This window comes from Phyllopteryx taeniolatus, chromosome 10 (genome assembly GCF_024500385.1).
Source record: "Phyllopteryx taeniolatus isolate TA_2022b chromosome 10, UOR_Ptae_1.2, whole genome shotgun sequence".
NCBI lineage: Eukaryota > Metazoa > Chordata > Actinopteri > Syngnathiformes > Syngnathidae > Phyllopteryx > Phyllopteryx taeniolatus.
Window position 1 is genome coordinate 20,521,634 of NC_084511.1, and position 24,276 is coordinate 20,545,909.

A 24,276-nucleotide genomic window follows, 5' to 3' on the forward strand; every position below is an offset into this window, starting at 1 on the left:
AAATGCATTACATTTTGCGTCTCTGTGTACTCAGACGAGGAAGCCAGCGGAGGAGAGGAGAGCGGCAGCGGCTGCGATTCTCCATCCTGTGACACGGATCGGGACATCTACTTTTCCACTCCACCCAATCCGGTGGATCCCCGAGTTAATCTGGTGCACAGTGAATCATCAGCTGGTTTCACTTTGCAAGGAAGCCTGGCACTGGCGCTCTGCGGGCTGGGTCTGCTTGGTGCCCTCTTGAGATAAAAGTATTTGGGCCGTGAGATGAAGAGAATGACTGAGAACGATGGAGTGAAGGGGAAAACTGTCAGAAAGACTTTAACAAGACTGCCTTCAGGACCTCGGACAGTCCACCATCGGGGGGAGGGGGGAGACTCTTCTTAATATTACAATAATTTCACTTTTAATTATTTGTTTGCATGTTTCGAGGACAACCGTGTACAACGATCTGATTCTCATCCCAAGAAAGCCACCTTTCCCACAAAGTAAAACCTTGACTCCTCGTGGCTCTGTTGGAGCTACACTATGGTTCTGCTTGCAACATTCAGAAAACAATGTCTTATTTACGCGGTTTAATCTCATACTTCAGTGTGTGCCTTTTTCAATGATTGCCATCTAAAGTATATAACTAACACATGGTACCTATGATGGAAAATACCTTCCTCATCAGTTGTGTCCTTCCATCCTGCAGAGATCAGCAAATAACATAGATTTTAGTAGTTGTATATGAGCAGTGATAATGAGTGTTCCTTTAGGACAGTCATTTACCACTGTGTGCAAACTGTGAATCTCTGTGCGTTTATGCATTTACCTACAACAGCCAGTATGAAATTCTGGGAATGAAGAGTCTTCACTTGTTTCTCTCAAATCGGAAACCGTGTAGGCTCTCTGTTCTGTTTTCCTTGGAAAGATAAAATATGTTGTCAGTGTTGCAGCATTACTTCATAAATGCAAGGAGAGAAGTAACAGCTTCAGGTGATGGAATCATTCTTTACAAGAGCTTTGAGGACTCCTCTTGAGTCCAAACCCGCACAGACTATATTGGCTATGAGCATAATCACAGCCTAACGTCTAAGTTTCTTTGTTCAGCAGTTCAGTAGTAAGGTCATACCTCATACATGCTGTCTATGTCAGTGCAATCTAGTTATTATGGAGTTGAAAGTGACTGTTAGAGATGTGATCTGTGGCTGGCACCCTGGTGAATGGTGGTCAGGCCTGAGAAAGGAGCAGGACTCTCCCGGTGTTACCCCTAAAGAAGGCAAAGCTGACAAGTTCCAAATGGCCCTTTTTCCTGTACCATAAGACCAGTTCACGACAGAAGGTCTACCTTTGTACAGTCTTACATGTTTGAAAGAAATGTGATTCACATTCATCTAGACAAGAGAACCAAAAGAGAGTGCTTCGATCAAAAATCAAGGAAAGATTATTTTAATACAGGGTTTTTATGTTAAAGAGGTGCTGTATTTTATTTTTTTTTTTAGCTACTTTTGGTATGAAGATACATATTAGGTACTACAGTGGGTTTGGAATGCTAGTATTAGTTGGCTGAACTGGATTGTGTGCTCCTTGGATGCACACTTGGACCTCTTACATTGTCTTTTTCAGTATAATTGGATTCCTCTTGAACCATTTCATCTACCTATCCTTTACAGTTGCATCATTTCAATTCATGGTTGAATGTTGAAGTTTTGTCACAAGTGCTACCAAAATGAATGTGGTGTATGGTATAGATTTTTGTTTAGAACCGCCGTACATAATTGGTAACTTCTAAAGATAAAATGAATGTAGATTTAATTAAATTGTATCTGTTATGTGTGGATATTCCCTCAAGGTTGTCATACACTATGTTGTTTCCCAAAAAGCACAACATGACTATCTGTTCATTTGTTTATTCGGTGTTATCTTTTTCCATTTCACCTCTAAAATTGTTGCCTCAAGTAGCCTTTGTACAGTAACTTATGTGTATCTTATTGTCATTCTCTGAAACTGGCAGAGACTATCCATAATTTACAGTGTTCATCGTCTCTTAAACATCACAGTCCTTGATTTATACTTTGGGGTTTTACATATGCAATTGTACAATTTTTAAAAATGGCTTTTCCCATGTACCTTGATGGACCTTAAAAATCTGGTCATGCTAAAGATGGGCAGAAAATACCGTAAACCATCTTTTTACCTCGTTTGGCTTTGAAATTGACAGTTGATTGTAAGCTCACATGAAAATATCTTCAAAATAATAATAATAATAATGAATTAGTGTGGACATAGCTGTTTAAAATCCCACTTTGAAGGAACCCCTATGCAATCAGTTTAAAACCCTCAAACCTTAATTTAAAATAATTAAGCCTGAGCTTCAGCAAGTGGATTTGGCATTGCTGTATATCACTGTGCCTGACTGGTGTATCGTTAACAATTTTACAAGTGCTTATGTAAGTCGTAGAAGCATTGAGTGAAGAACCCCCCCCCCTCCCACCAAAAAAAAAAACATCAACAAATGTTCAGAGTAAATGTTTTGGGAAATGATGGTAAATGTTTGTGCTTGCAACGTTTTCCAGCTGGCAGGAGTTGGTCCCGCTGCAGTATGCTGTGTTTTTGAACCACAGATCAGCTTAGTCTCGTGACTAAGTTGTGTTGGACAGGTGTTAGTCTTTCAATTGTCTTTGGCCCACAAGTAAACTGAATGGACTCGATCATCTCTGAGGAGAGAGTGTGTGAATGACTGAAAAGAATAAGAAAAATGTAAATAAAGAGCAGCCATTTTAGATGTCTCTAAAAGAGGCCTTAACAGTACAACAGATTTTTACATGTCAGAGTATCGCCTAAATGTTATGGAGAAAAAAAAGATGAGATAGATGTTGAATTGTAAGAAAAAAAATGTATATTAAACGTTTCTTAGTCTTGTTGAAATAAAGACTGCCAATATTTAACTGATTGTGAACGTCTTCATTTAGTGATATTTGCACTTTTCACCCGCTTCAGAGTATGGATGTCGTTTTAGCTAATAGTAACAATGTGGAAGGCAGGTAACAGATAAGGCATTGCCATTAGTGAATACAATAGTATTAAAGAGTCAATGCATATAAGCAGGAGTGGTCAACATTCACTACAGACATAGAATCAGAGGTGGGTGGACTAGCCAAATATTGTATTAAAGTAAGAGTACTGTTACTTTAGAATAATATGACTCAAGTAAAATTAAAAAGTAGTCCAACTAATTACTTGAGTATGAGTAAGAAAGTACTCAGTGAAAAAACTAATCAGGTACTTAGTAACTAGTAAGTAACTTCTGATTTATTTTTTAATCAGAGCATGAACATCAAATAAAATAAAATTTGTACAACTCAGCTGATTTTTATCTTTTTGAGAGGGGAGGTAAAAATAATCAACTGAAATAAACTTGAATGTGATTGACTTGGACGTGACGTTTAACTTGGTGCCTTCTTGGCCAGGTTACCATTGCAAAAGATATGGTCTGTTTTAACTGGTCTTTTACCTGGTTAAATAAAGTTTAAATGATATACATACAAATAAATCTGGTTGCACAAGAATGCACTCCCTCTTATAACTGTGGCTGTGTTCAGAAGTAGCAGATTACATTCAAACTCATGTTTCATGGGAGTCCACACACACCTGCCACCATTTCAAATTTAAGGGAAAACAACAACAACAACAACATATGCATAGGGTCGTATCTCGAAAAATTCAAGTCGGCGCCTCATCCCGAGTAGCAAATGGTAAGTATGCATGAGAACTGTAAACATTTATAATCATCGGATTAAAAATATCATACAATGATTTTGGTGCCTATTTGATTCGCAAATGTTAATCATTTATTTGGCAATCAGATAAAAAACTGTAAGCAACATTTTATCTGATGAGTTTATTTAAGCATCAAAATTAAGCACCAAACCAACGTACTGCATGCATTTTTTTCCTGTGTTTGCATGGTTTTATGAGTTTACAGCTGACAATGTATGTGAAACTGACATTTTAATGATAAACATTGAAATATTAATGATAAATATTTGATCTTTGCCTATATTAACATATCTTAAAATGAAGATGGGACATTTGGGTTTTCTGAATTATTGATTAACTAGAACTAATGGTAGTTAGTGGAGATAAGTCATAGTAATTAGCCATAAAATCAGCAAATTCCATTTCGCAAAATTATGTAATGGCTAAACAATAAAACGTCATTGTTCAAAATCCAATGGCTTTGAATGTAAAATGGTTAGTGCATCTCCAAGCAGCAAATGAGTGCGACGTCTTTACCAATTGTGCGACTTTGACATATTCAATATGGCAGTAACGTCTATGTACTATTCGGAGCTTGACTGAAATTCTATTCATAATATATGTCTATGTTTTGCGCGTTATGTTATTGTGTGCCACTGAAAGTCGTCCGGCGGAAGTTGGGCCCCTGGCCTTGTTGTTACAAAAGAAATGGCGAGCGGGATAGGCAGTGAGTATTGTTTTATTTCTCCGTGGGGTCTTTCTTTGTAGTTTGGAGCACAAACCTATAGAGAATATACGACAAACATTGGTACTTACATTTGTTTAGTTGAAAATAACAGTTGTATCAGTTCAAAGAAACGCTACACCGCGTAACTGTTTGTGTCTCACCATAGTGTTCCCCCGTAATAACAGTGCTAAGCTAACGCAGATTGAATATTAGCCTTTTACTGTTACCTTTTCTTCCTTGTTTGAATATTCTTTCTGTAATTAATCTTTCCAGGCAGTTCCAATCGGTTACTGTAAATGCCGTGATTTAATTGTAAGCAATATAGCCTAACTTAATCGGGATGTAAACTAGTATCAATTGCGCTTGCCACCAACATTAACTTGACAATTGAATACTTTAACTCACCCTCTTTCGTTTACTTTTAGACTTTGAGTTGTGTTATATTCCAAGCTAAATGTTTTAGTGTGATGTCTGCTACGGTGTTACGTTATAAAAATAAAAGCAATACAATTAACGTAAGTGGGTCTGTCTGTAATAATTACAGTATGTGATGGACTCCTGACGATTTAAAAAAAAAAAAAAAATAGTACGCAAGGATCCCCTCTGTATTATTCATAGTGCATGATAATAATAATGATGATGATAATATTTTTTTTGTCAGATAAGAGTATTGTGGTCACTGGAAAGAAACAGAAATTGCGAGAAAACATTATTCATTATCACTCAAATCACATTTCTTTGAGCAAGAAAAAGTCAGGAAAGTGATTTTTAACTGAATGTGAAAATTCCAACGTGAATTGACAACGTCTTGAGACCTCCTATATATTTAATATATTTTCTTGTTCAGTGTGGTCAAAACACGCCTTCTTAAATTTGAGAATTTAAATGTATACGTATAATGAATTGTTACTACTTTTTAATTGTATGCACAATCAACTTCTCTCGCTCTCTCTGTCTTGTGTCTGCGTGTGTGTGTGTGTGTCTGTGTGTGTGTGTGTGTGTGTGTGTGTGTGTGTGTGTGTGTGTGTGAGAGAGAGAGAGAGAGAGACTGATAGCAAAGGTTTTGGACATTTTATCGATACTCTATATGTCTCTACGATCTTCCAGAACATAAGATTCTGAATGTGGGGCCAACAGAGCCATGGTCAGTCAGGGAAAAACTGTGCCTGGCCTCCTCTGTTATGAGGAGTGGCGACCAAAACTGGTAAACAGACAACTTAATATCCCTACTTTTTTATGAACAGTGATTCTAACTTTCACAAATATCACTGTATCTGATTTTGTAACTTGAAGTACATTTTATTCTTCTGATACTTTCAGGGTATCTGTAAGTAGAGCCATCAAGCCTTTTTCTGAGCCCGGTCGACCACCTGACTGGTTCTCACAGAAGGTAAGAGATCTTGTCTACTGTCTGCTGAGCAGGTAGCATTGGATTTCCTGAATTGTTCTCAATATCAGGGATATCAGTAATTTATTCATCTCGTTACATTTCAGCACTGTGCCTCACAATACTCTGAGCTGCTGGAAGCCACAGAAGCTCCTAAGTCAGTACCGAAAAACACAAGTACACAGTCAGACAAAATGCCAAAAACAGTGCCCGCTCTGTCTTGTCGCTTTTGCCACATTTGTAATACGTGTTGCACTCGACTTGTGTTTCAGACGTAAGCGTGGTGAGAAAGGCGAGGTGGTTGAGACCATTGAGGACGTAATTGTTCGTCGGCTGACTACTGAGAGGATAGAGGAGCTGAAAAAACTGCTACGAGACACGCAAGAACAGTACAGGTAGCTATGACCTTTAAAGAAAGCTTCAAGTATTTATGATTTGACTTGTACCCCTCTCATCCTCTATGTGATTTCTGTCTGCAGGAAGTTGAAAAAAGAGGTGGATCTGATTCAGACTGGTCACATGGACCCCCAGCTGAAAGAATTGTGGACAGAAATTACACTGTAAGATTTGTTCAACCAGTTTTACATCTTTGCTTTTGTTAAAACATCCACATCCTCAAAATGTCACTTTAAATTTTCCTCTACAGAAAGAAGAAGCAGGATGAGGAGGAAGCAGAGCAGAAGAGGAAAACAACAGAAATGGCATATCAAGGTCAGAATGTCAAAAATACGGAATTCAGAATTTAGATTCGCAAGCCTCTAAGATGTACTGTAGATGAAACCATGAAATTCAAATTAAGTTGTAGACTTTCAGCTTTAAGTCAAGATTTTAAAGAATGTCTTAATTTTTTGAGAATTGAAAATATTTACAGTTGACTATACCTCCACTAAGGAATAATATTATGTCGAAGACAGTAGATTTCCTTTATTGAGGCAAGGCACCTATTTTACATTAAAAACAATAAAACTAAATCTCACACCACACAGCCAAACGAAAATGTCACAAAAAGTACAAATACTGCAATAATGATAAACTCAACTCTCAATTTACTCAAAAATTGACTTACTCAGTTTGAAATGTGTGCCTGTTCTAAGGAACACAAATTAAGTGATAATTTGATAATTTTTCCTATATCCAAATTTGGACAATATTTTTTTTTGGCACAAATCGATATTATTGGTCAGTCCCAAGGTGGTTAGCTATTTTTACGAATTCACCCAGTCTAAAGTGTTGAAAATAGCCTGACAGCAAATCTATTAAACTGTCTGAGAAGTGTCATAGAGTTCCACCTCTTCTTGACTCCACGGGAGCCTTGCGGCCTCTTGTCTACTCAGTATTGTTTTTTTTTTAAACAATAACAAGAGAAAACGGTAGGTTAGATACATTTGAATAGGTCTGTTTTGTTAAATAATTGTTGCTGTAATAATGTTTTCTGCAGAAGCTTGAATTCTGTTTTTTAAACAATAAGATAAATGGTAGGTTAGACACATTTGAGTAAGTCTGTTTTGTTATAAAATTGATAGCTGTAATAAGTCACCGTCGCATATATTTGGCACAATTTCTACTCTGGATACCCTTTCTGATGCAACTCACCAATTTTTTTAATCCGCCCTCAGCAGTTGGTGGATGTCTAATGGGGTACAGTTTGGTAATCTACAACCATCCGTTTCTAGTTAGAGTAAATTTGTACCTCTTCAGAAACAATATGGTCATCATTTAAAAGAGATTTCAGTTAATACATATATAGTGGAACGCAGCGCATAAAATATGATTGGGACATCTTGTCTTTAATTTTAAGTATCTGCCGATACTGAGTCCCAATATCGCTCTCTCTCTCTCTCTATCTCTCTCTCTCTCTCTCTCAAATAAAAGTTACATTGTTAAAATAAAATTATTACTGTTCCATTTGGAAAGATCTTTGTACCTTCAGATTATTGTCACTTTGTGACATTTCAAATGTCAGAAAAGAAATAAAACTTTTTCACCCAATCTCGATAAACTGAAAATCACGTGATCGACTCCAATTTTCAATCACGTGATCGGATCAGGACATCCGTAGTTATCGGGTTTGGTTCCCCCCACGAAAAGTAAAATAAATAAATAAAATAATCGGGGGAAAAAAAGTTATTCCTCGGGTGCCGAACAACGAGTATGCTCTATCGGTCGCTGACTCTCTTTATATTTCAGCTCGTCTGGCAATTAAGAACACACCCAAGCGTCTTCCTAGTGTCACTGTTCGTTCCCCTTTGGGTGCCAGTCCAACTCGCTTGGACTCTCAGACGGACTCCTCAGCCCCCACACCACCCACGGATCCTGTAGGCGTTGTCTCAGATGACACCAGCACCCACTCTGTAAGTAACATGGTTGTATAAGTATTGATTGAATGCAATCCATTTTCAGGGATTCTCCTATTTGTTTGCTGTGTACCTGCGGATATTCGAGATTTGCTACTCCTCGATTCACTTATTTGCAGATTAGTTTAAAAAAAAAAAAAATTGTAAACCTGTCCTCTGTAAAAAGTCCCTTATTTGCTTTTTTTGTGCTCAGGCCAAAGCTCTGTCTATATAATAGTAGTACTTTAGCCCCATCTTGTGGCATCTTGGGTGCCAAATAATTATGTTAATATGAAATGAGGGGAGGAGCTTCTATTAGCCAGGCCAAAGCACTGTCTAATTAAAAAGTAGTGGTTTGCTGCTGTCTTATAGCATCTATAGGCAAACCTTTTAGTGGGGTGTCAGTTTTCAGGGCAGGGATAGGTAGGTCCCTATTCTACGGGGATAGTGGGGATTTACTTTATTTCAATACTATTTCCCATTGGGAAACTGGAAATAGCAATACTTTGTTCCATGGCCAAACTAGTGCCATCATAGTACCTTAATGAACTAACTACAGACAAACAGTGAGCTGGGAATTTAAGAAGCATCTTAGGGAATTACAGGAAGAGCACAGAAATACACAGATAGGTGTGAAGAGAGGTTTTTCATTGAATAGTGTTATGTTCCACTGAAAATTTTGAATGTTGATTTCCAAATTGGCAAGGGTTTACTGTATACCAATTTTTAGTATGTTACCATTCTTGTTGATCTGCCGTAGCACATCGTGTTTACTGCTTTCTGCACTTCATTGATCGCTCATTGTATAATTGTTTTTCTGTGGCTACTCCAGGTCCAAGGTGTAGGGTTTTTTCTCCCAGTGACAGAGGCTCCAGGCACAGGCCTTAAAGAAGGAGGCCTTGCCGCTCTTGTAGAGGACTCTTCACAGAAAAGGCTCCTTCCTCAGAAAGCTACACCACCGCCCTCTCCTCTCCTGTCGGAACTGCTGAAAAAAGGCAACCACATCTCAGCCAGCCCCCGCCTTGTGAGAGCCAACATTGCCTGAATTTAACAGTTCAAGAAACTAAAGTCGTGTGATCTGTGAAGCAAAGTTTTATCCTCTACAGATTATTTGAATGTAATTTATCGTTATCAGTGCGTATGGTGTATGTGCGATTAAATTCGAATTACATTAAAGACAGCAGATCCTCCTCTCAAAATGATTTGTCAGGATAGTGTATTGTTATCCTGTGATAGATTCTGTCGTACAATAAAGTTAGACCACAACAACGATGCCAGAGCTGTCTGATGGTCTGTTGGAACAAATAAGAGACAAATGCAACATGTCTTCAGTATTTGTTTCAGGTGGTGATCCTTAGTCTTTCATTTTTATATTAGCAAATTAAGGGCTTAATTATCCTCTAAAATTATTCTTTAACCCACTATTCAAAGTCTTTAAAAATGACACAGTTTTCTAATTGTGCCGATTTCAGATCATTTGCATCAATACATGTCACATGCAAGCTGCAAATATTTTCAAATATTGTGATATGTTATTGAGCCCATGTCAACCACTTGTCCTAGTGTTTGCATTTAGTGAATGAGGTCTTGGAAAAAAGTTAGAAACTTACAAATACCGTGTTGAGCAATGCTAATCGTCCCCTGGTTTATTACAGATTACATATATTACAACCACAACACACGATTGTGCTCTTACAGGTTGCTGACGGAGACTCCTCTGGAAGCCTTAGCAATGGAATACAGACTGCTGCTGTTGTCATCACCCCGTTACCTGGCCACGATGTCATGACAGGTAAATGTACTCATTGTAACATAATGAATAACAACAAAACAATATAAGGTTTGGTTTGCCTAGGTTAATGTTTTGTGTTCCTGAAATCTTCCATTCAAAAAATAGTTAGTTAAAACACAATTGTTACTTGTATTAGGCATGAGGTTGTTTTAATTGTTTGCATTTTTCTCTTTTGTGATTGCTAAGCTAACTGGCAGGACTCCACATTACTGTTCTGCTTTGGAGGACTGTAATATTCTCAGTGCACTTGTTGAAGCAACAATTATAGTGTGTGTTCTCTATTTTTGTATTTGTAGAGGGGGAAGTTGAAGCTGCAGTGGAGGCGGAGCTTGGTGAGGAGACGGGATTAGTAGAAGAAGACCTTGTCGCTGTTTCTTACATGGGAGACGAACTTGATTTGGAAACTGTAGGTGACATCATTGCCATCATTGAGGATAAGGTACACACTGGGTCTGAGTATGCTATTCTCTTTGATGTAAATATGCTGGTCTTGAGATCTCTTATGTCCACCAAAAAGAGATGGATAATGGAAAAAATTATTCTAGGTGGCATACTATGGATTCATAGCTGTCCATTTGGTTTAGATGTTGTTCTCTTTGTTGTTTTTTGTGTAAAACACTGATCACAGTTGTACTTGAATCCCATTAACAATATACAACAAACCCATAACGGATATATAAAGTATTTTCCAAGGTCATTGAAAAGACAGTTTCATTTGAGCTTCATTTGAACAGCAGATGGCAGTCGTAGATAATAGTACATAGCAGAGCTCTGCTCACTGCACAGTCAATACAATGGTAGCACTGAGCAACGAAATTCTTACTTTGCTCTTCTCCCTTCACTTATACGAATATGTAAAACATTAAATAATGCACGATGAGGGAAAATAAAATAGGTATATATCGTGCAAAGATGCATGTATTCGACTTCAAATATAACAGGTTGCAGAGGTATTGCACAGTGTAAACATTCAAGTGAGCAGGATTACAAATGAAAAAAAATATTGCACAGCGTGGTTCAAAGATTGTGATGTCATTTGTTCAGGAGTCTGATAGCATGAGGGTAGAAGCTATTTTTTAGTCTCATTGTCTGCCAGATAGAAGTGAAAATGTGTTTTTATTATTATTTTTTTTTTACATTGTCCCAACTGCATTGCAAATTGGGTTTGTATCAGTGAATCAAGTGAATCATCGCAACACTTTCACTGTAATTGAAAAGAACAATCAACATTTAATGAAGTTTACCACTTCAGCTGTTTTACATTCTCATTTTGGTGATAAAGTGTCACTCGTGTCACTCTCCACTTGGTCTTTGTACCCGGCTGACACTGACAGCAGTGCTACTGCTACTGGGAAAAGCATCCTTATAGTAACATGTTTACAAGACGTGAAATTAAATCAGTCATACAATATTCTAATGTGATGGAAATTTTTTCTTTTGACAATTCAATAGTAAAATAAAGATTTGTTAGTCATATAAATTCATCATAGGCCTACAGGAAAGAGTGTATTTCTTGGCTGGCTGTATCCAATGTTGTGTTTGTCATACTGTAGGATGATTTATTGCATTTAGTGAATAATGCTGAAGATAACACCCCCCCCCCCCCCCCCCCAAAAAAAAAAACAAATCTCAATCACAATATTTGTTTAAAAACATTTTAAAAAAAAAACAGAAATAGGGTATTTTATAAAATTGTTCAGCCCTTGCCCTGTTGATGACTAGGTATTTTTAATTGGACCCAGATTGTTAAAAGCTTATTGTTTTCCCAGTGACAAGGACTGGCTAACGAGTTTATAACATCACGTGTGTTTAACTACAAACAAGTGTGGCTAGGAGAGTTTTATACTTTTTAGTCTCATTGGCTAAGAGGTTTCATGACCCAGTGCTCACCTTGCATATCCACGTGCATCCGTATACGCTGCAATGGCAGTGCAAGATATGAAATACATTTCAGATTTTCTTTGGATGAGACTTCATTCAGATCTGAGGATATCTGGTTCTATGTGTTTTTATGTTACCATGACAAAAAGTCTGAATTTTGTCACTGTCTTGAACAATCACGTAAATCCAGCCATCGTGTCCTAGCTTTCCTTTCAGTCTCCAAATAGTATGTTTAAATTATTTGCAGAACTTGATACAGCCTTTTGAGGCACATAATATAGTTGTAGCCAGTCAGTGAATAAAGAAGAAAGCTAATTTGTTTTGTTGAAGCTCACACATATCGTACTTGTGGTATAACGAGTATCTCTGGCAGTGACTGGGTTTTGTGGCCCTTGCTGGGAATCGAACCCGCGCTGTCTGCTCAAAAGGCAGCAGAATGTACATCAACGATACCAGTGCGTCCGGTGTACAGTATAAACCAGCTAATGAGAAGTCATGCCTGCTCTGCTTCTCAGGTGGATGACTCGGTGGAGGCTTTGGATGCAGCAGCAGTGGAAGCAGCACTCTCTCTGTGTGAAGATGCCGTCTCAGAAGGACACACCCTTCCAGGCCCCTGGGAGACTCAGGAACTAAAGGAATCAGACCCAACAATATCCGTCCAAGACTCTGAGCACGTACAGGAGCCTTGTGATGTGGCGGCGCCGTCTGTCCCAACCCCTGTTGACCTGGATGCCCAGCATCAACCAGAAACTACAAGTACAGAGGAACAGAACAAAGGAAACTGTGAGACAGCTGTGACCGAAAGTGACACCACTTTATGTGCCACCTCGGATGATGTTGCTGCTGCAGGTGACGTTACAGAAGAGGGAATCGAAGGGAAGGCGGACACAAATGCAGTCGTGAAGAGTGAAGTACAAGGGTGGAGCCAGCCTGAAGCGAATCCGCCATGCCTAGGTGAATGAACAAACACACAGATAAGCAGAAATCCTGTGCATACAAATACATACATAATAATTAAATTTTTTCGGGCCCACAGATTCTGAGGACAGTTCTGTTTCTGGCAAAGAGTCCAAGGTAATACACAAAAACATTATATATTAGAAGACCTTACAAATATGTTACCTTTGCATGTACGTGAACTCAGGAGGTGAAAGAGGAGGAAGCAGGGAGTGAGTGTGACCCCGAAGAAGGGATGGAGCTGAAAGAGGACTGCGGCGAGGGAGAGGGTCCCTATCTGTCCGAAGTTGAGCGGGCAGCCAGTGAGAGTGAAGACGGCTATGGGCCGCCCTCTCAACGCTACACTGCCGATTCACTGGCAAGCAGCCCTGCCTCTTCTTCCCAGCTGTGAGTATCCACCTGCTTAAGTCGCCATAGGTTGCTTTCATGCATTCTTTTGTCATTTGGGTACCATTGCTCATTCTCTGTTCACACTAGCTCTACATGTGGTGAGGACCAAGAGGCTGTGCAGGCCCAGAAAATTTGGAAGAAAGCCATAATGCTAGTGTGGAGAGCTGCAGCTAACCACAGGTGGTGCTCTGCAGTTTTGCCTTAATCCAGAAAACAAATCAATACTGTCCACCATGATCATGCTCATTTTGTTTCCCCAGAACTCAACTCCTATTTGTATTACTTATTCCTATCAGGTATGCCAGCGTCTTCTTGCAGCCTGTGTCAGACGACATCGCCCCTGGTTACCACAGCATTGTACACAGGTGAGATTACAGTCCATTCTAATAATTGGGGAATCTTAATACTCACATTGACTCATGAGCGCCCCAAGTTTGGGGCAGCGGCGGCATGCGGCGAGCCAACTTGTGGAGCTTCCTGGTGGCAGCCGCTGCGAGTCAGGATGCGGGCTTCGCAAAGCGGTGGCGTTTGCTGGGACGGAGGCTGGCGCAATCAACAAGGCGTTTCACCTATTTGATTGCAAAGCGACGCTCTGACAGGCGTGGTATGCCGTAACCAGTTGCGATGCTTCCACATCCCTTCCAACGCATCCTTTCGGTCACGCGGGCCAGTTAGCCAATCAGTGTATTTCTTGAGACGTACCCACATTGTCACATGGGTTACACGTCCAATCGGGTGCATTTACACTCAAATGAGGAAGTGAAGCACTCTACCAGCCTGGTTTAGCAGCGTGGCTTCATATAGCCGGCCCAAAGCTAAATTTTAAACACAATGGGTCATTATTTTATACCAAGATAAGACCAGTACGATGTCGACCCATTGTTAATTTCGCAATATCATGAATATTGTGACATCCCTAGTATTTGCTGATATTTTCAATATTTTATTTTTTTCACAAATTACTGTTTCATACTTCTGTACATGTTAGAAATAAATTAAAGATACAAAAAGAAATGTACAAGAAACTATCCTATGCCTAAACTCATCCTGTTACAGACCAATGGACCTATCTGCAATTAAGAAGAACATCGAATCCGGTGTGATCCGTACAACAGCAGAATTCCAGCGTGACATCATGCTGATGTTTCAGAATGCTGTCATGTACAATTCATCAGACCACGATGTCTATCACATGGCCTTGGAGATGCAGCGTGACGTCCTGGAGCATGTCCAGCAGTTCCTGGCCACGCAGCTCATTATGCAGACCTCAGAGAGTGCCATCTCCGCCAAGAGCCTCCGTGGCAGGGAGGGAACTCGCAAACCAGGCGAGCCAGCTGAGAAGGTGTGTTGAGCAACTTAAATGGGGGGGGGGAAATGACATAATTGTTCCTTAAATGTATCTCAGTACTAGCTTTGTTTGAACTGGGACAATGCATTTGTTCAAGTGTACAGTGAATCAGTACAGATGATCAGATTGAACAAATAACTAAAATGGCAACCATATATTGCATGCATGAAGTAGCTGAGTTTACATGGAGCCTTGTATCCCAATTAAAATTGGCTTAGAAGCCCAAACTGCATAAAAATGCGCCATATAAACACGTCAATCGGAATACACAGGCTGAAACTGAATGGAATTTAATTTGGTTTCCCAAGGGTAGAACATTCCTTTCCCCAAACAGGAAACATCAGATTGGAAAAGATCTTGTCACATGTAAACAGTTGACCTGAGATCGTCAGTGGGAATGGAAAAAAAAAAAAAAGTCTCCATGTAAACCCGGCTATGGCCACTGCTTATATTAAGTTCTACAGTAATGTGACTTAATTTACACTGAGCATTGAAATGTAACTTGGAACATTTCCATGAGTTGGGATGCCCATGATCTTGTAAAGTGGGTATATGTCTGGAGTTGTGATTACAGATTATGGCATTAGTTTTAGGAACCTGTGTGACACCACTGCTTAAATTTGTTTTTGTCTTCCAGCTAAATACAAATCTCAACTGCCTCAGACTTATAAATTGAATAGTTTTCTACCTGTTAAGAATGTGCCTTCAACTACATCTGTGCCTTGCATTGTACAAAGAAATACACTGCACAACTTCCTCTGAGTCCCCACTACCTTTATTTCTATGATTGTCAATCATCGTTAGCAATCTATCTATTTGGCACTGAACGGAATATTCTCATTCAACAATTGCTTGGCATCACAATCAGTCGTGTGTGTGTACATGATTCTATTCCCCAGCAAGTCAAGTGTTATGCGTGATTTCTTTCCCCTTTGTCTCTGTTAAATTTGTCAGATTTAAGATGCACAGAAATTCTTAAGAACACTCTTGGCACACACGGGACACCTAAGACATCTGGTCTTTTTGCGCCTGTCTGTCTCCTCTCTGCTCACCCTTAAGTGCTTTGGCGCAATATTTCTGGCTATATCTTTTCCTGCGTTCTGTCTGCACTTCTCACTTACATTGCCGTGAAAAAGTATTGGCCCCCTTCTCAAATTCTTATATTTTTGCATAGTTTCCCGACGTTGTATAAGACCATCAAACAAATGTAAATATCAGACAAATATAACCCAAGTGAACTAAAATGCTGTTTTTAAATGGTGACTTCATTTATTAAGATAAAAAAATATATACAAAATTACTTGCCCCTGTGTGAAAAAGTCATTACCCCCCTTGTTAAATTGTGAATTAATTGTGGCTCATCACAATTTTTGGTTCATTTTTACTGATCACACCAAAGCCTGATTACCTCAATCTGCTTTAATAATCAAGAAATCACTTAAACAGAATCTGTCCTGACAAAATCAAGTCGAACCATAGACCTAAAAAAGCTGCAACAAAATGACACGATCCAAATTCCAGAACAGTTGAGAAATAAATTGACATCTATCAGTATAGAAAGGGTTACAAAAGACATTTCTAAAGCTTTAGGATTTCAAAGAACCAGAGGGAGAGCCATTATCCTCACATGGAGAAAATATGGAACAGTGGTAAACCAGGATTGGCCGGCCTGCAAAGATTACCCCAAGAGAACAGCAAAGACTCGTGCAGGAGGCCACAAAGGAACTCAGGACCACTTCTGAAGAACTGCAGGCCTACCTAGCCTCAGTTAAAGTAAGGATTCATGACACAACAATAAGGAAGAAACTGCAAAAATGGCATCCATGGCAGAGTTCCAAGGCAAAAACCACTGCTGACCAAAAAGAACATAAAGACTCGTCGTCTTTCTTTTGGCAAAAAACAAACAAACAAAAAACAACAACATCTGAATGATTCTGAAGACTTTTGGAAGAATACTATATGGACTGACAAGATGAAAGATGAGCTTTTTGGAAGTTGTGTGTCTCGTTACATCTGGCGTAAATGTAGCACAGCATTTCAGAAATAGAACATACCAACAGTCAAACATGGTGGTGGCGGTGTGTTGGTCGTGGGCTGATTGCGCCTTCAGGACCTGGACAACTTGCTGTGATTGATGGAACCATGAATTATGCTCTTTAACAGAAATTCCTGAAAGAGAATGTTCAGCCATCAGTTTGTGACCTCCAGCTGAAGAACATTTGGGTTCTGCAGCAGGATAACAATCCAAAGCAAACAAACCAATTCAAAACAATTCTGCAAGGAAGAGCGGGCCAAAATATCTCCACAGATATGTGAAAGACTCATTGCCAGTTATGGAAGACGCTTGATTTTAGTAGTTGCTGCTGAGGATGGCCCAACCAGTTATTAGTTTTAGGGGGCCATTACTTTTTCACACAGAGCCAGGTAACTTTGAAGTTTTTTTTTCCCTTAATAAATGAAATCACCATTTAAAACAGCCTTTTAAGTTCACTTGGGTTATATTTGTTTGATATCTACATTTGTTTGATGATCTTAAACAAATTGGGGGAACTGCAAAAACATAAGAATTTGAGAAGGGGGCCAATACCTTTTCACAGCACTGTACCTCTGTCTGTGTTTGTGTGTCTGCCTGCCACAGACTCAGCTGTTTTGTCCCTTGCTGTTGCTACATGAATGACCTGTGTGCATGTGGTTGAACATGCTTCTTATTAAACTTATTGAAGGGAACCGTAGTTATTAGTGAAATAATGTTTCAGTTAACATTTGTCACATTGGGAGCTAAAATAATAACAGCATGAAAAAGTAAAGAAATTAGTCTTTGGTAGGTCACTTAACATTGACAAGCCACAAGATTGTGACCACTTGCATAATATTAAGCTTTAATAATGCTCAGTTTTTTTATTGACATCTGAAAGGTGATAATTTCACCATATTTCCTAATATTTTGGTTACCTCACTTAATTACATGAGAGTCGAATTTGAGGAACGGCTGTCGGTATGATGCAGTACAATTATACCCCACTGCAAACTACAACCACAATAATGAGGATAATGGTCAACTGAATAGCTCTCTGATGTTGTCAATCAGGGCCAAGCATGTTTATCTTTGTACCGTTATTGGTACAGCTCTTCTACTGGATACCATTATAATGCTATATTTTATATATATATATATATATATATATATATATATATATATATATACACCCTATTTTTAAGTACTTGTAATTTATTTCTGAACTATAATTCTTACAAGAAGTGAACACAGGAAGAAAGTATATTGCATGGAGTTTTATTTAAAATTCGATATGGGGGCCAGCATTAGCCACCAGTTTCTCAAGCCGCCTGGGAACCACATTAACTGATTTCGAAAGGAACTCTTGTGGGATGGAAGACATAACTTCTCGTATTCGCCCTTCATGTTCTTCCAAAGGCATTGGTTTGGTAGAATAGACTTGCTCCTTTAATAATGGAACATACACAAAAAAAATTTGAAAAATATTACAACATATGAATAAATTGTAAGTATTATATAATAGGGATTTACTTTTCAATCACTATATATATATATATATATATATATATATGAGTTAGTTATTATTGCACATTAGTGTTTGTTTGGACGCTTGCTTACCTGTTTGACGCACACTTCAATGACTATCTTTCTCACACGTTTGTGTATGTGTGTGTGTTCTCTCGCCTTCTCACTCCAATGTGTGTCCTTCTGCAGGACATGGTCCCAATGGCCTCTCCTGCTTTCCTTCTCTCTCTCTTTGTAAGTATGCAGGTTATTGATCAGATTTCACCAGAAGCAGGCCACACTCCAACACACGCTTTTGTCATTGCAACCACCTCATCAGTTCACTCGTCTTCTCTGTTAAGTTCCACATTTGTGGCATGATAGAAGTGTATTGGGTCATAGAAATACAAACTGTTTAAAGTTGGGTGATAGTATTAGATAAGGAATATGTAAGTACTCATACAAATAGATTGATTTTGGTAGTCCTGAAAATGGTCAGTTCTGGGGTTCCAGCAGCAAAGTGGAGCCCAGCAGCACAAAGTAACCCAATAAAAGGATTAAAACGTGTATGACATCAGGTCGTGAGCTGTAGCAGTGTATAAGTCAATTTTATATGAATAATAAATACTATACAGTATATGCTGACGTGAATGGCAAGCTGTACACAAATAAATGGAAACCTTAGTGACTGAAGGCAGCAAGAATAGTTGGCAGTATTGAATGTACCATAAAAACTATACACGTATCATTAAAGTCTTTATATCATGCAGTTGAGAATGAAATAAACTCTAACAATGCTAACTATCAGCAGAGGATTGAAAACCTATACATGAACAATTAGTATATGAACAATACTATTCTAAATACTATGCAAGCAGATGGAAATGTAAACAAAAGCAGCAGCAATTGGCAGCAACATTGTAAATGTGGTGACTATACATGGATCAACAATACTTTGGAATAAAACAAGCAATATTAACTGTCAGCAGTGGAATGACAAATAATATATAAATGGCAATTTTAAAGTTTTAAAACTATAAACATTTATTTCTCGGAACAGGAAACTACAAATCATTTTTAATTTCATAATTCATTTTATGATAATTAAAAATGGACTTACATCTTGTATCAAAAAAATCAAACCCCGAAAACAGTAATGTTTTATGAATCAATGCTATGTGAACACAGATTATTTTCATAATTAACAGTAAATGTTGTTGTCCCTGCAGAGTATTGGGACTATACTGTATAAGGTTATTGCTGAATCTGAGCACCACACAGATTTGAAGGCTATCTGCCACGTGATGGCCAAGTTAGTCACCTTTCAATCAATACTTGTTGCAGTTCAGCAGTCCTTGCTGCTAATCAGTGTTTGCTTTGTGGGGTCAACACATAGCTCAGTTAGGTTAAATCATATGAAGTTCTATTATTGCTGTGTAGACCGATAAAAGCAATTATTGACTGATCAGCGAGCATGTTGCATAACTTAACAAAATCTGTAAAATTAGCTGCAACTGTGCATTGTGTTGACTTAACTGCTGGAGTGCTCACGCTTGTCTCAAGTTGTTTGCATTGGCAAGTGCATCTGTCATACAGTGGGTACGGAAAGTATTCAGACCCCCTTAAATTTTTCAGTCTTTGTTATATTGCAGCCATTTGCTAAAATAATTTAAGTTCATTATTTTTCCTCATTAATGACCACACAGCACCCCATATTGACCGAAAAAAAAATAATTTTTGAAATTTTTGCAGATTTATTAAAAAAGAAAAACTGAAATATCACACAGCCATAAGTATTCAGACCCTTTGCTGTGACACACATATATTTAACTCTGGTGCTGTACATTTCTTCTGATCATCATTGAGATGGTTCTACACCTTCATTGGAGTCCAGCTGTGTTTGACTATACTGATTGGACTTGATTAGGAAAGCTACACACCTTTCTATATAAGACTTTACAACTAACAGTGCATGTCAGAGGAAATGAGAATCATGAGGTCAAAGGAACTGCCTGAAGAGCTCAGAGACAGAATTGTGGCAAGGCACAGATTTGGCCAAGGCTACAAAAACATTTCTGCTGCACTTAAGGTTCCTAAGAGCACAGTAGCCTCCATAATCCTTAAATGGAAGACATTTGGGACGACCAGAACCCTTCCTAGTGCTGGCAATTCGGCCAAACTGAGAAATCGGGGGAGAAGAGCCTTGGTGAGAGAGGTAAAGAACAACCCAAAGATCAGATGGCTGAGCTCCAGAGATGCAGTCGGGAGATGAGAGAAAGTTCTAGAAAGTCAACCATCACTGCAGCCCTCCACCAGTCGCGGCTTTATGGCAGAGTTGCCCGACGGAAGCCACTCCTCAGTGCAAGACACATGAAAGCCCGCATGGAGTTTGCTAAAGAAAAAACACCTGAAGGACTCCAAGATGGTGAGGAATAAGATTCTCTAGTCTGATGAGACCAAGATAGAACTTTTTGGCCTTAATTCTAAGCGGTATATGTAGAGAAAACCAGGCACTGCTCATCACCTGTCCAATACAGACCCAACAGTGAAGCATGGTGGTGGCAGCATCATGCTGTGGGGGTGTTTTTCAGCTGCAGGGACAAGACGACTGGTTGCAATCGAAGGAAAGATGAATGCGACCGAGTACAGGGATATCCTGGATGAAAACCTTCTCCAGAGTGCTCAGGACCTCAGACTGGGCCAAAGGTTCACCTTTCAACAAGACAATGACCCGAAGCACACAGCTAAAATAATGGAGTGGCTTCAGAACAACTCTGTGACTGTTCTTGAATGGCCCAGCCAGAGCCCTGACTGAAACCCAATTGAGCATCTCTGTAGAGACCTGAAAATGCCTGTCCACCAACGTTCACCATCCAACCTGACAGAACTGAAGAGGATCTGCAAGGAGGAATGGCAGAGGATCCCTAAATTCAGGTGTGAAAAAATTCCCAAAAAGAGGGTGCTTCTACTAAATACTAGGTAAAGGGTCTGAATACTTACAGCTGTGTGATATTTCAGTTTTTCTTTTTTAATAAATCTGCAAAGATTTCAAAAATTCAATATGGGGTGCTGTGTGTACATTGAGGGGAAAATATGAACATGATTTTAGTAAATGGCTGCAATATAACAAATTTTAAGGGGTCTGGATACTTTCTGTACTCACTGTATGTTGCAGAAGGTAGGCAACAATTTGTGTGCCATTCATTTGACTGAAAAATCACACAAATAGAAAATTATAAGCGTAGTTACACATTCCATTCCCATTTTAACACAAAAGTCACAATCCTCCGTCGACCAATAAACAGAGAGCAGTGTTTCTTGCCCTTACACAAGTACTGCATTTGTACAAATAAAGAGCTCTCAAAGAAGTGCCTTGCTTCAAATAAACAACCGTTATTTTCTGCAGTTGACTGTATTAAATACATAGTGGCTAGTAGTTGAGGAAATCCGCTTCACAAATCTTCATACAAATCAACGTGCTCTCCAGCGCCACAATGTTCAGAGCTCTAATTACTTTGAAACCATCCATCCATCTATATACTATACCTCTGAATTTGGGCAAGAGGTGGACTGGTTGTCAGCTAATCATAGGGCAGCTTTTAAAACCTTCCATCAATTTCCTATACAGTTTATTCTCACTAGGGACACGAGTGTGCCAGAACCTGTGCCATCTGACTTTGGGCATGAGGCGGGGTACACCCGGAACTGGTCGTCAGCCAGTCGCAGGGCACGTATAGATAAATACCAGTCACACTCCAATTTACACCTAAAGACAATTTAGAGTCTTCAGTGAATCTAACATGCATTTTTTAAATTTTATTTTTTTTGGGGGGGGGAGGATGTAAGGAAGCCAGAGTACCTGGAGAAGTCCCACGCAAGCACAGGGAGAACATGCAAACTCCACACAGGAAGTCTGGGTTAGATCCCCCAACCTCAGAACTGTGAATCTACTGTGCCACGTGCCTTTAAAACCAGTTCATCAAAATTAAAGTTGTCCCTGTTAAAAGCAAAATGTAACTCAGGAGGATATAGTATTAAACAGCTTTTTATAAAATTACACAATCATGTGCATTAGGATTTTTTTTTTTTTTTTTCCCTTCACCAACAAGCACACAATGTAGCGTAAGTGCAACCAGGGTAAGCGACCACCAGTTATTTTCTCGCACAACATATTTTAACCAGATCACAATTCCATCTTTGAACACGCACTTGGTCTGTGTAGAATTGCTCGGTTAACCTGTCTCCAGCCAGTCCTGGGGCGACCCATACTTCTTTCATGTGTATATTCTCTGTCTGCATGATCTGATTTATTTTCTGCCCTTGGATTATATTTTCATTTGACCATCATGTTTTCTGTTCTCCATTTGAGTAGGAAGCCCCCCCCATATCACACAGAGGTGGACCTTCTATGTACTGTGCGTGCACAGGCCTCAGTTACATCTCCTCACTCTGTCCAGCTAATCTTGGAATTTCTCATCTTAAATGTTAATTCTTTTTCTTGCTCTTTTTTTCTTCCTTTCTTTCCGGTTGCTTCTTGCTCCTCACCGCTTTCTCCACTACAGGATGGTGGCACCAGGGGTCGCCGTAGCGCAATGGAGGCAGACCTGAAAATGAAGAAATAGACTTGAGCAAGACCTTTGGATGCAAAGAAGGAAGGAAGGAAAATGAGTGGCTGTGGTCTAGTGCTTTATTAGAGAGCTGTTCAGTCTGTGGGCCTAGCGTATTAGCATATGTGCTAGTGCATTTGTTATTTTCTATAGATGAACATACGGTACGTGCGGATATCTTAATGTGCTTTGATAGAGCTGCAGCTATTTTTTCGTATGGTTAGCACCTAGGACCATATTCAAATATCTCGTTTGGTGGTGCATTCATAGACGATATTAAGATTGTGAAACACGTTGGAAAGATAAACTTGCTGTGAAATTTGAAGACTTTTCTTCGTATCGAGTCAGTTCGCTTAGTTTTTCCAGTCAAGAGTGTGTGGCGTGAGCAGAGACAGCTTGTGTAATGTGTTCTAGATGAAAGTAAGAAAACATGTTTTGTACCCATGTGATGGACCATTTAGAGTTTGTGTTTTGTATAGCTACCAAGCTACATAGTTTTGTTGTACATTTGTTAAATAAAAGATTTGTTTTAAACTATGACACTGTCCTAATTGTTTTACATTTGATCGAATGTAGAAAACTGATTTTTCTCTTGACAAATGGACTGAATTTTCCCTGCAAAGGAAATTTATGTAGTGCATTTCGTACACAAGGCACAATGTGCTTTACATGATTAAAAACATTTAAAAACAAAGACAAAAAACAGCTTATAAACATTTGAAACAAAGAGGGGAAAACAAGTACAATTTAAACAATGTACAGTGCAATAAATATCATTTAAAAGTGGAAATGCTCTAAAAAGCATGAGGAAAAAATTAGTTTTTAACTTGGACTTAAAAACATTCACACTTGGGGCTGATGCCTCTTCTGTTGGCAACTTATTCCATTTATGTGCAGCATAATAGCTAAATGCTGCTTCACCATGTTTGCTTTGGACTCTGTGCTCTACTATTTGACCAGAGTCTGTCGATCTCAGAGCCCTACTGGGTTCATATCCCATTAGCATTTTGTTCATGTATTCAGGACCTAAACCCATCCATCCATCCATTTTCTGAGCCGCTTCTCCTCACTAGGGTCGCGGGTGTTCTGGAGCCCAGCTATCATCGGGCAGGAGGCGGGGTACACCCTGAACTGGTTGCCAGCCAATCGCAGAGGACCTAAACCATTTAGTGATTTATAGACCAGTTGCAGAACTTTAAAATCATTTCTAAAGCTGACTGGAAGCCAGTGTAAAGACTTTAGAATTGGAGTAATATGCTCTGACCTCGTTGTTCTGGTCAGAACCTGAGCTGCAGCATTCTGAATGAGCTGCAGCTGTTTAAAGCTCTTTTTGGGGAGTCCAGTCAGAAGACCATTACAATAGTCAAGTCTACTTGAGATAAAAGCATGGATGAGCTTCTCCTGGTCTGCTTGACACATGCAAGCCTTCACTAGAAGGCAGTTTTAGTAATAGATTTGATATATGACTGTTGAAAGTCAGGTCGGAATCTATCAGAACACCAAGGTTTCGGACTTGGTCTTTGGTTTTTAAAGAGAGTAACTCCAGGTATTTACTAACAGCAATCCTCTTTTCTTTATTGCCAAAAACAATTATCT

The 24,276-nt window shown here is 39.1% G+C and overlaps 2 protein-coding genes across 4 annotated transcripts in view; both read left to right on the plus strand.

The window, feature by feature from the left end:
- Window positions 1-2,927, plus strand: part of gpc4 (glypican 4) — a 32,790-nt gene extending 29,863 nt beyond the window's left edge. The window contains exon 9 of the mRNA XM_061787661.1: window positions 35-2,927. Coding sequence (XP_061643645.1) covers window positions 35-246 — 212 coding nt within the window. The 3' untranslated portion in view covers window positions 247-2,927. The remainder of the gene's footprint in view (window positions 1-34) is intronic.
- Window positions 2,928-4,318: 1,391 nt separating this feature from the next.
- On the plus strand, window positions 4,319-23,217 carry brd8b (bromodomain containing 8b). 3 transcript variants are annotated; one of them, XM_061787664.1, is made up of 20 exons: window positions 4,319-4,465; window positions 5,573-5,669; window positions 5,786-5,855; window positions 5,960-6,009; window positions 6,125-6,247; window positions 6,332-6,412; window positions 6,499-6,563; window positions 8,040-8,203; window positions 9,018-9,209; window positions 9,884-9,977; window positions 10,274-10,416; window positions 12,374-12,614; window positions 12,708-12,812; window positions 12,895-12,932; window positions 13,003-13,202; window positions 13,293-13,385; window positions 13,502-13,570; window positions 14,262-14,547; window positions 18,284-18,328; window positions 22,636-23,217. In XM_061787664.1, the coding sequence occupies exons 1-20, from the start codon at window positions 4,447-4,449 to the stop codon at window positions 22,693-22,695; spliced, it is 2,235 nt and encodes a 744-aa protein (XP_061643648.1). In that variant the 5' UTR covers window positions 4,319-4,446; the 3' UTR covers window positions 22,696-23,217. The 3 variants fall into 3 exon arrangements, with proteins under 3 accessions (XP_061643648.1, XP_061643646.1, XP_061643647.1); XM_061787662.1 differs by having other exon boundaries at window positions 12,374-12,812; XM_061787663.1 differs by lacking the exon at window positions 18,284-18,328 and having other exon boundaries at window positions 12,374-12,812.
- Window positions 23,218-24,276: the final 1,059 nt, after the last annotated feature.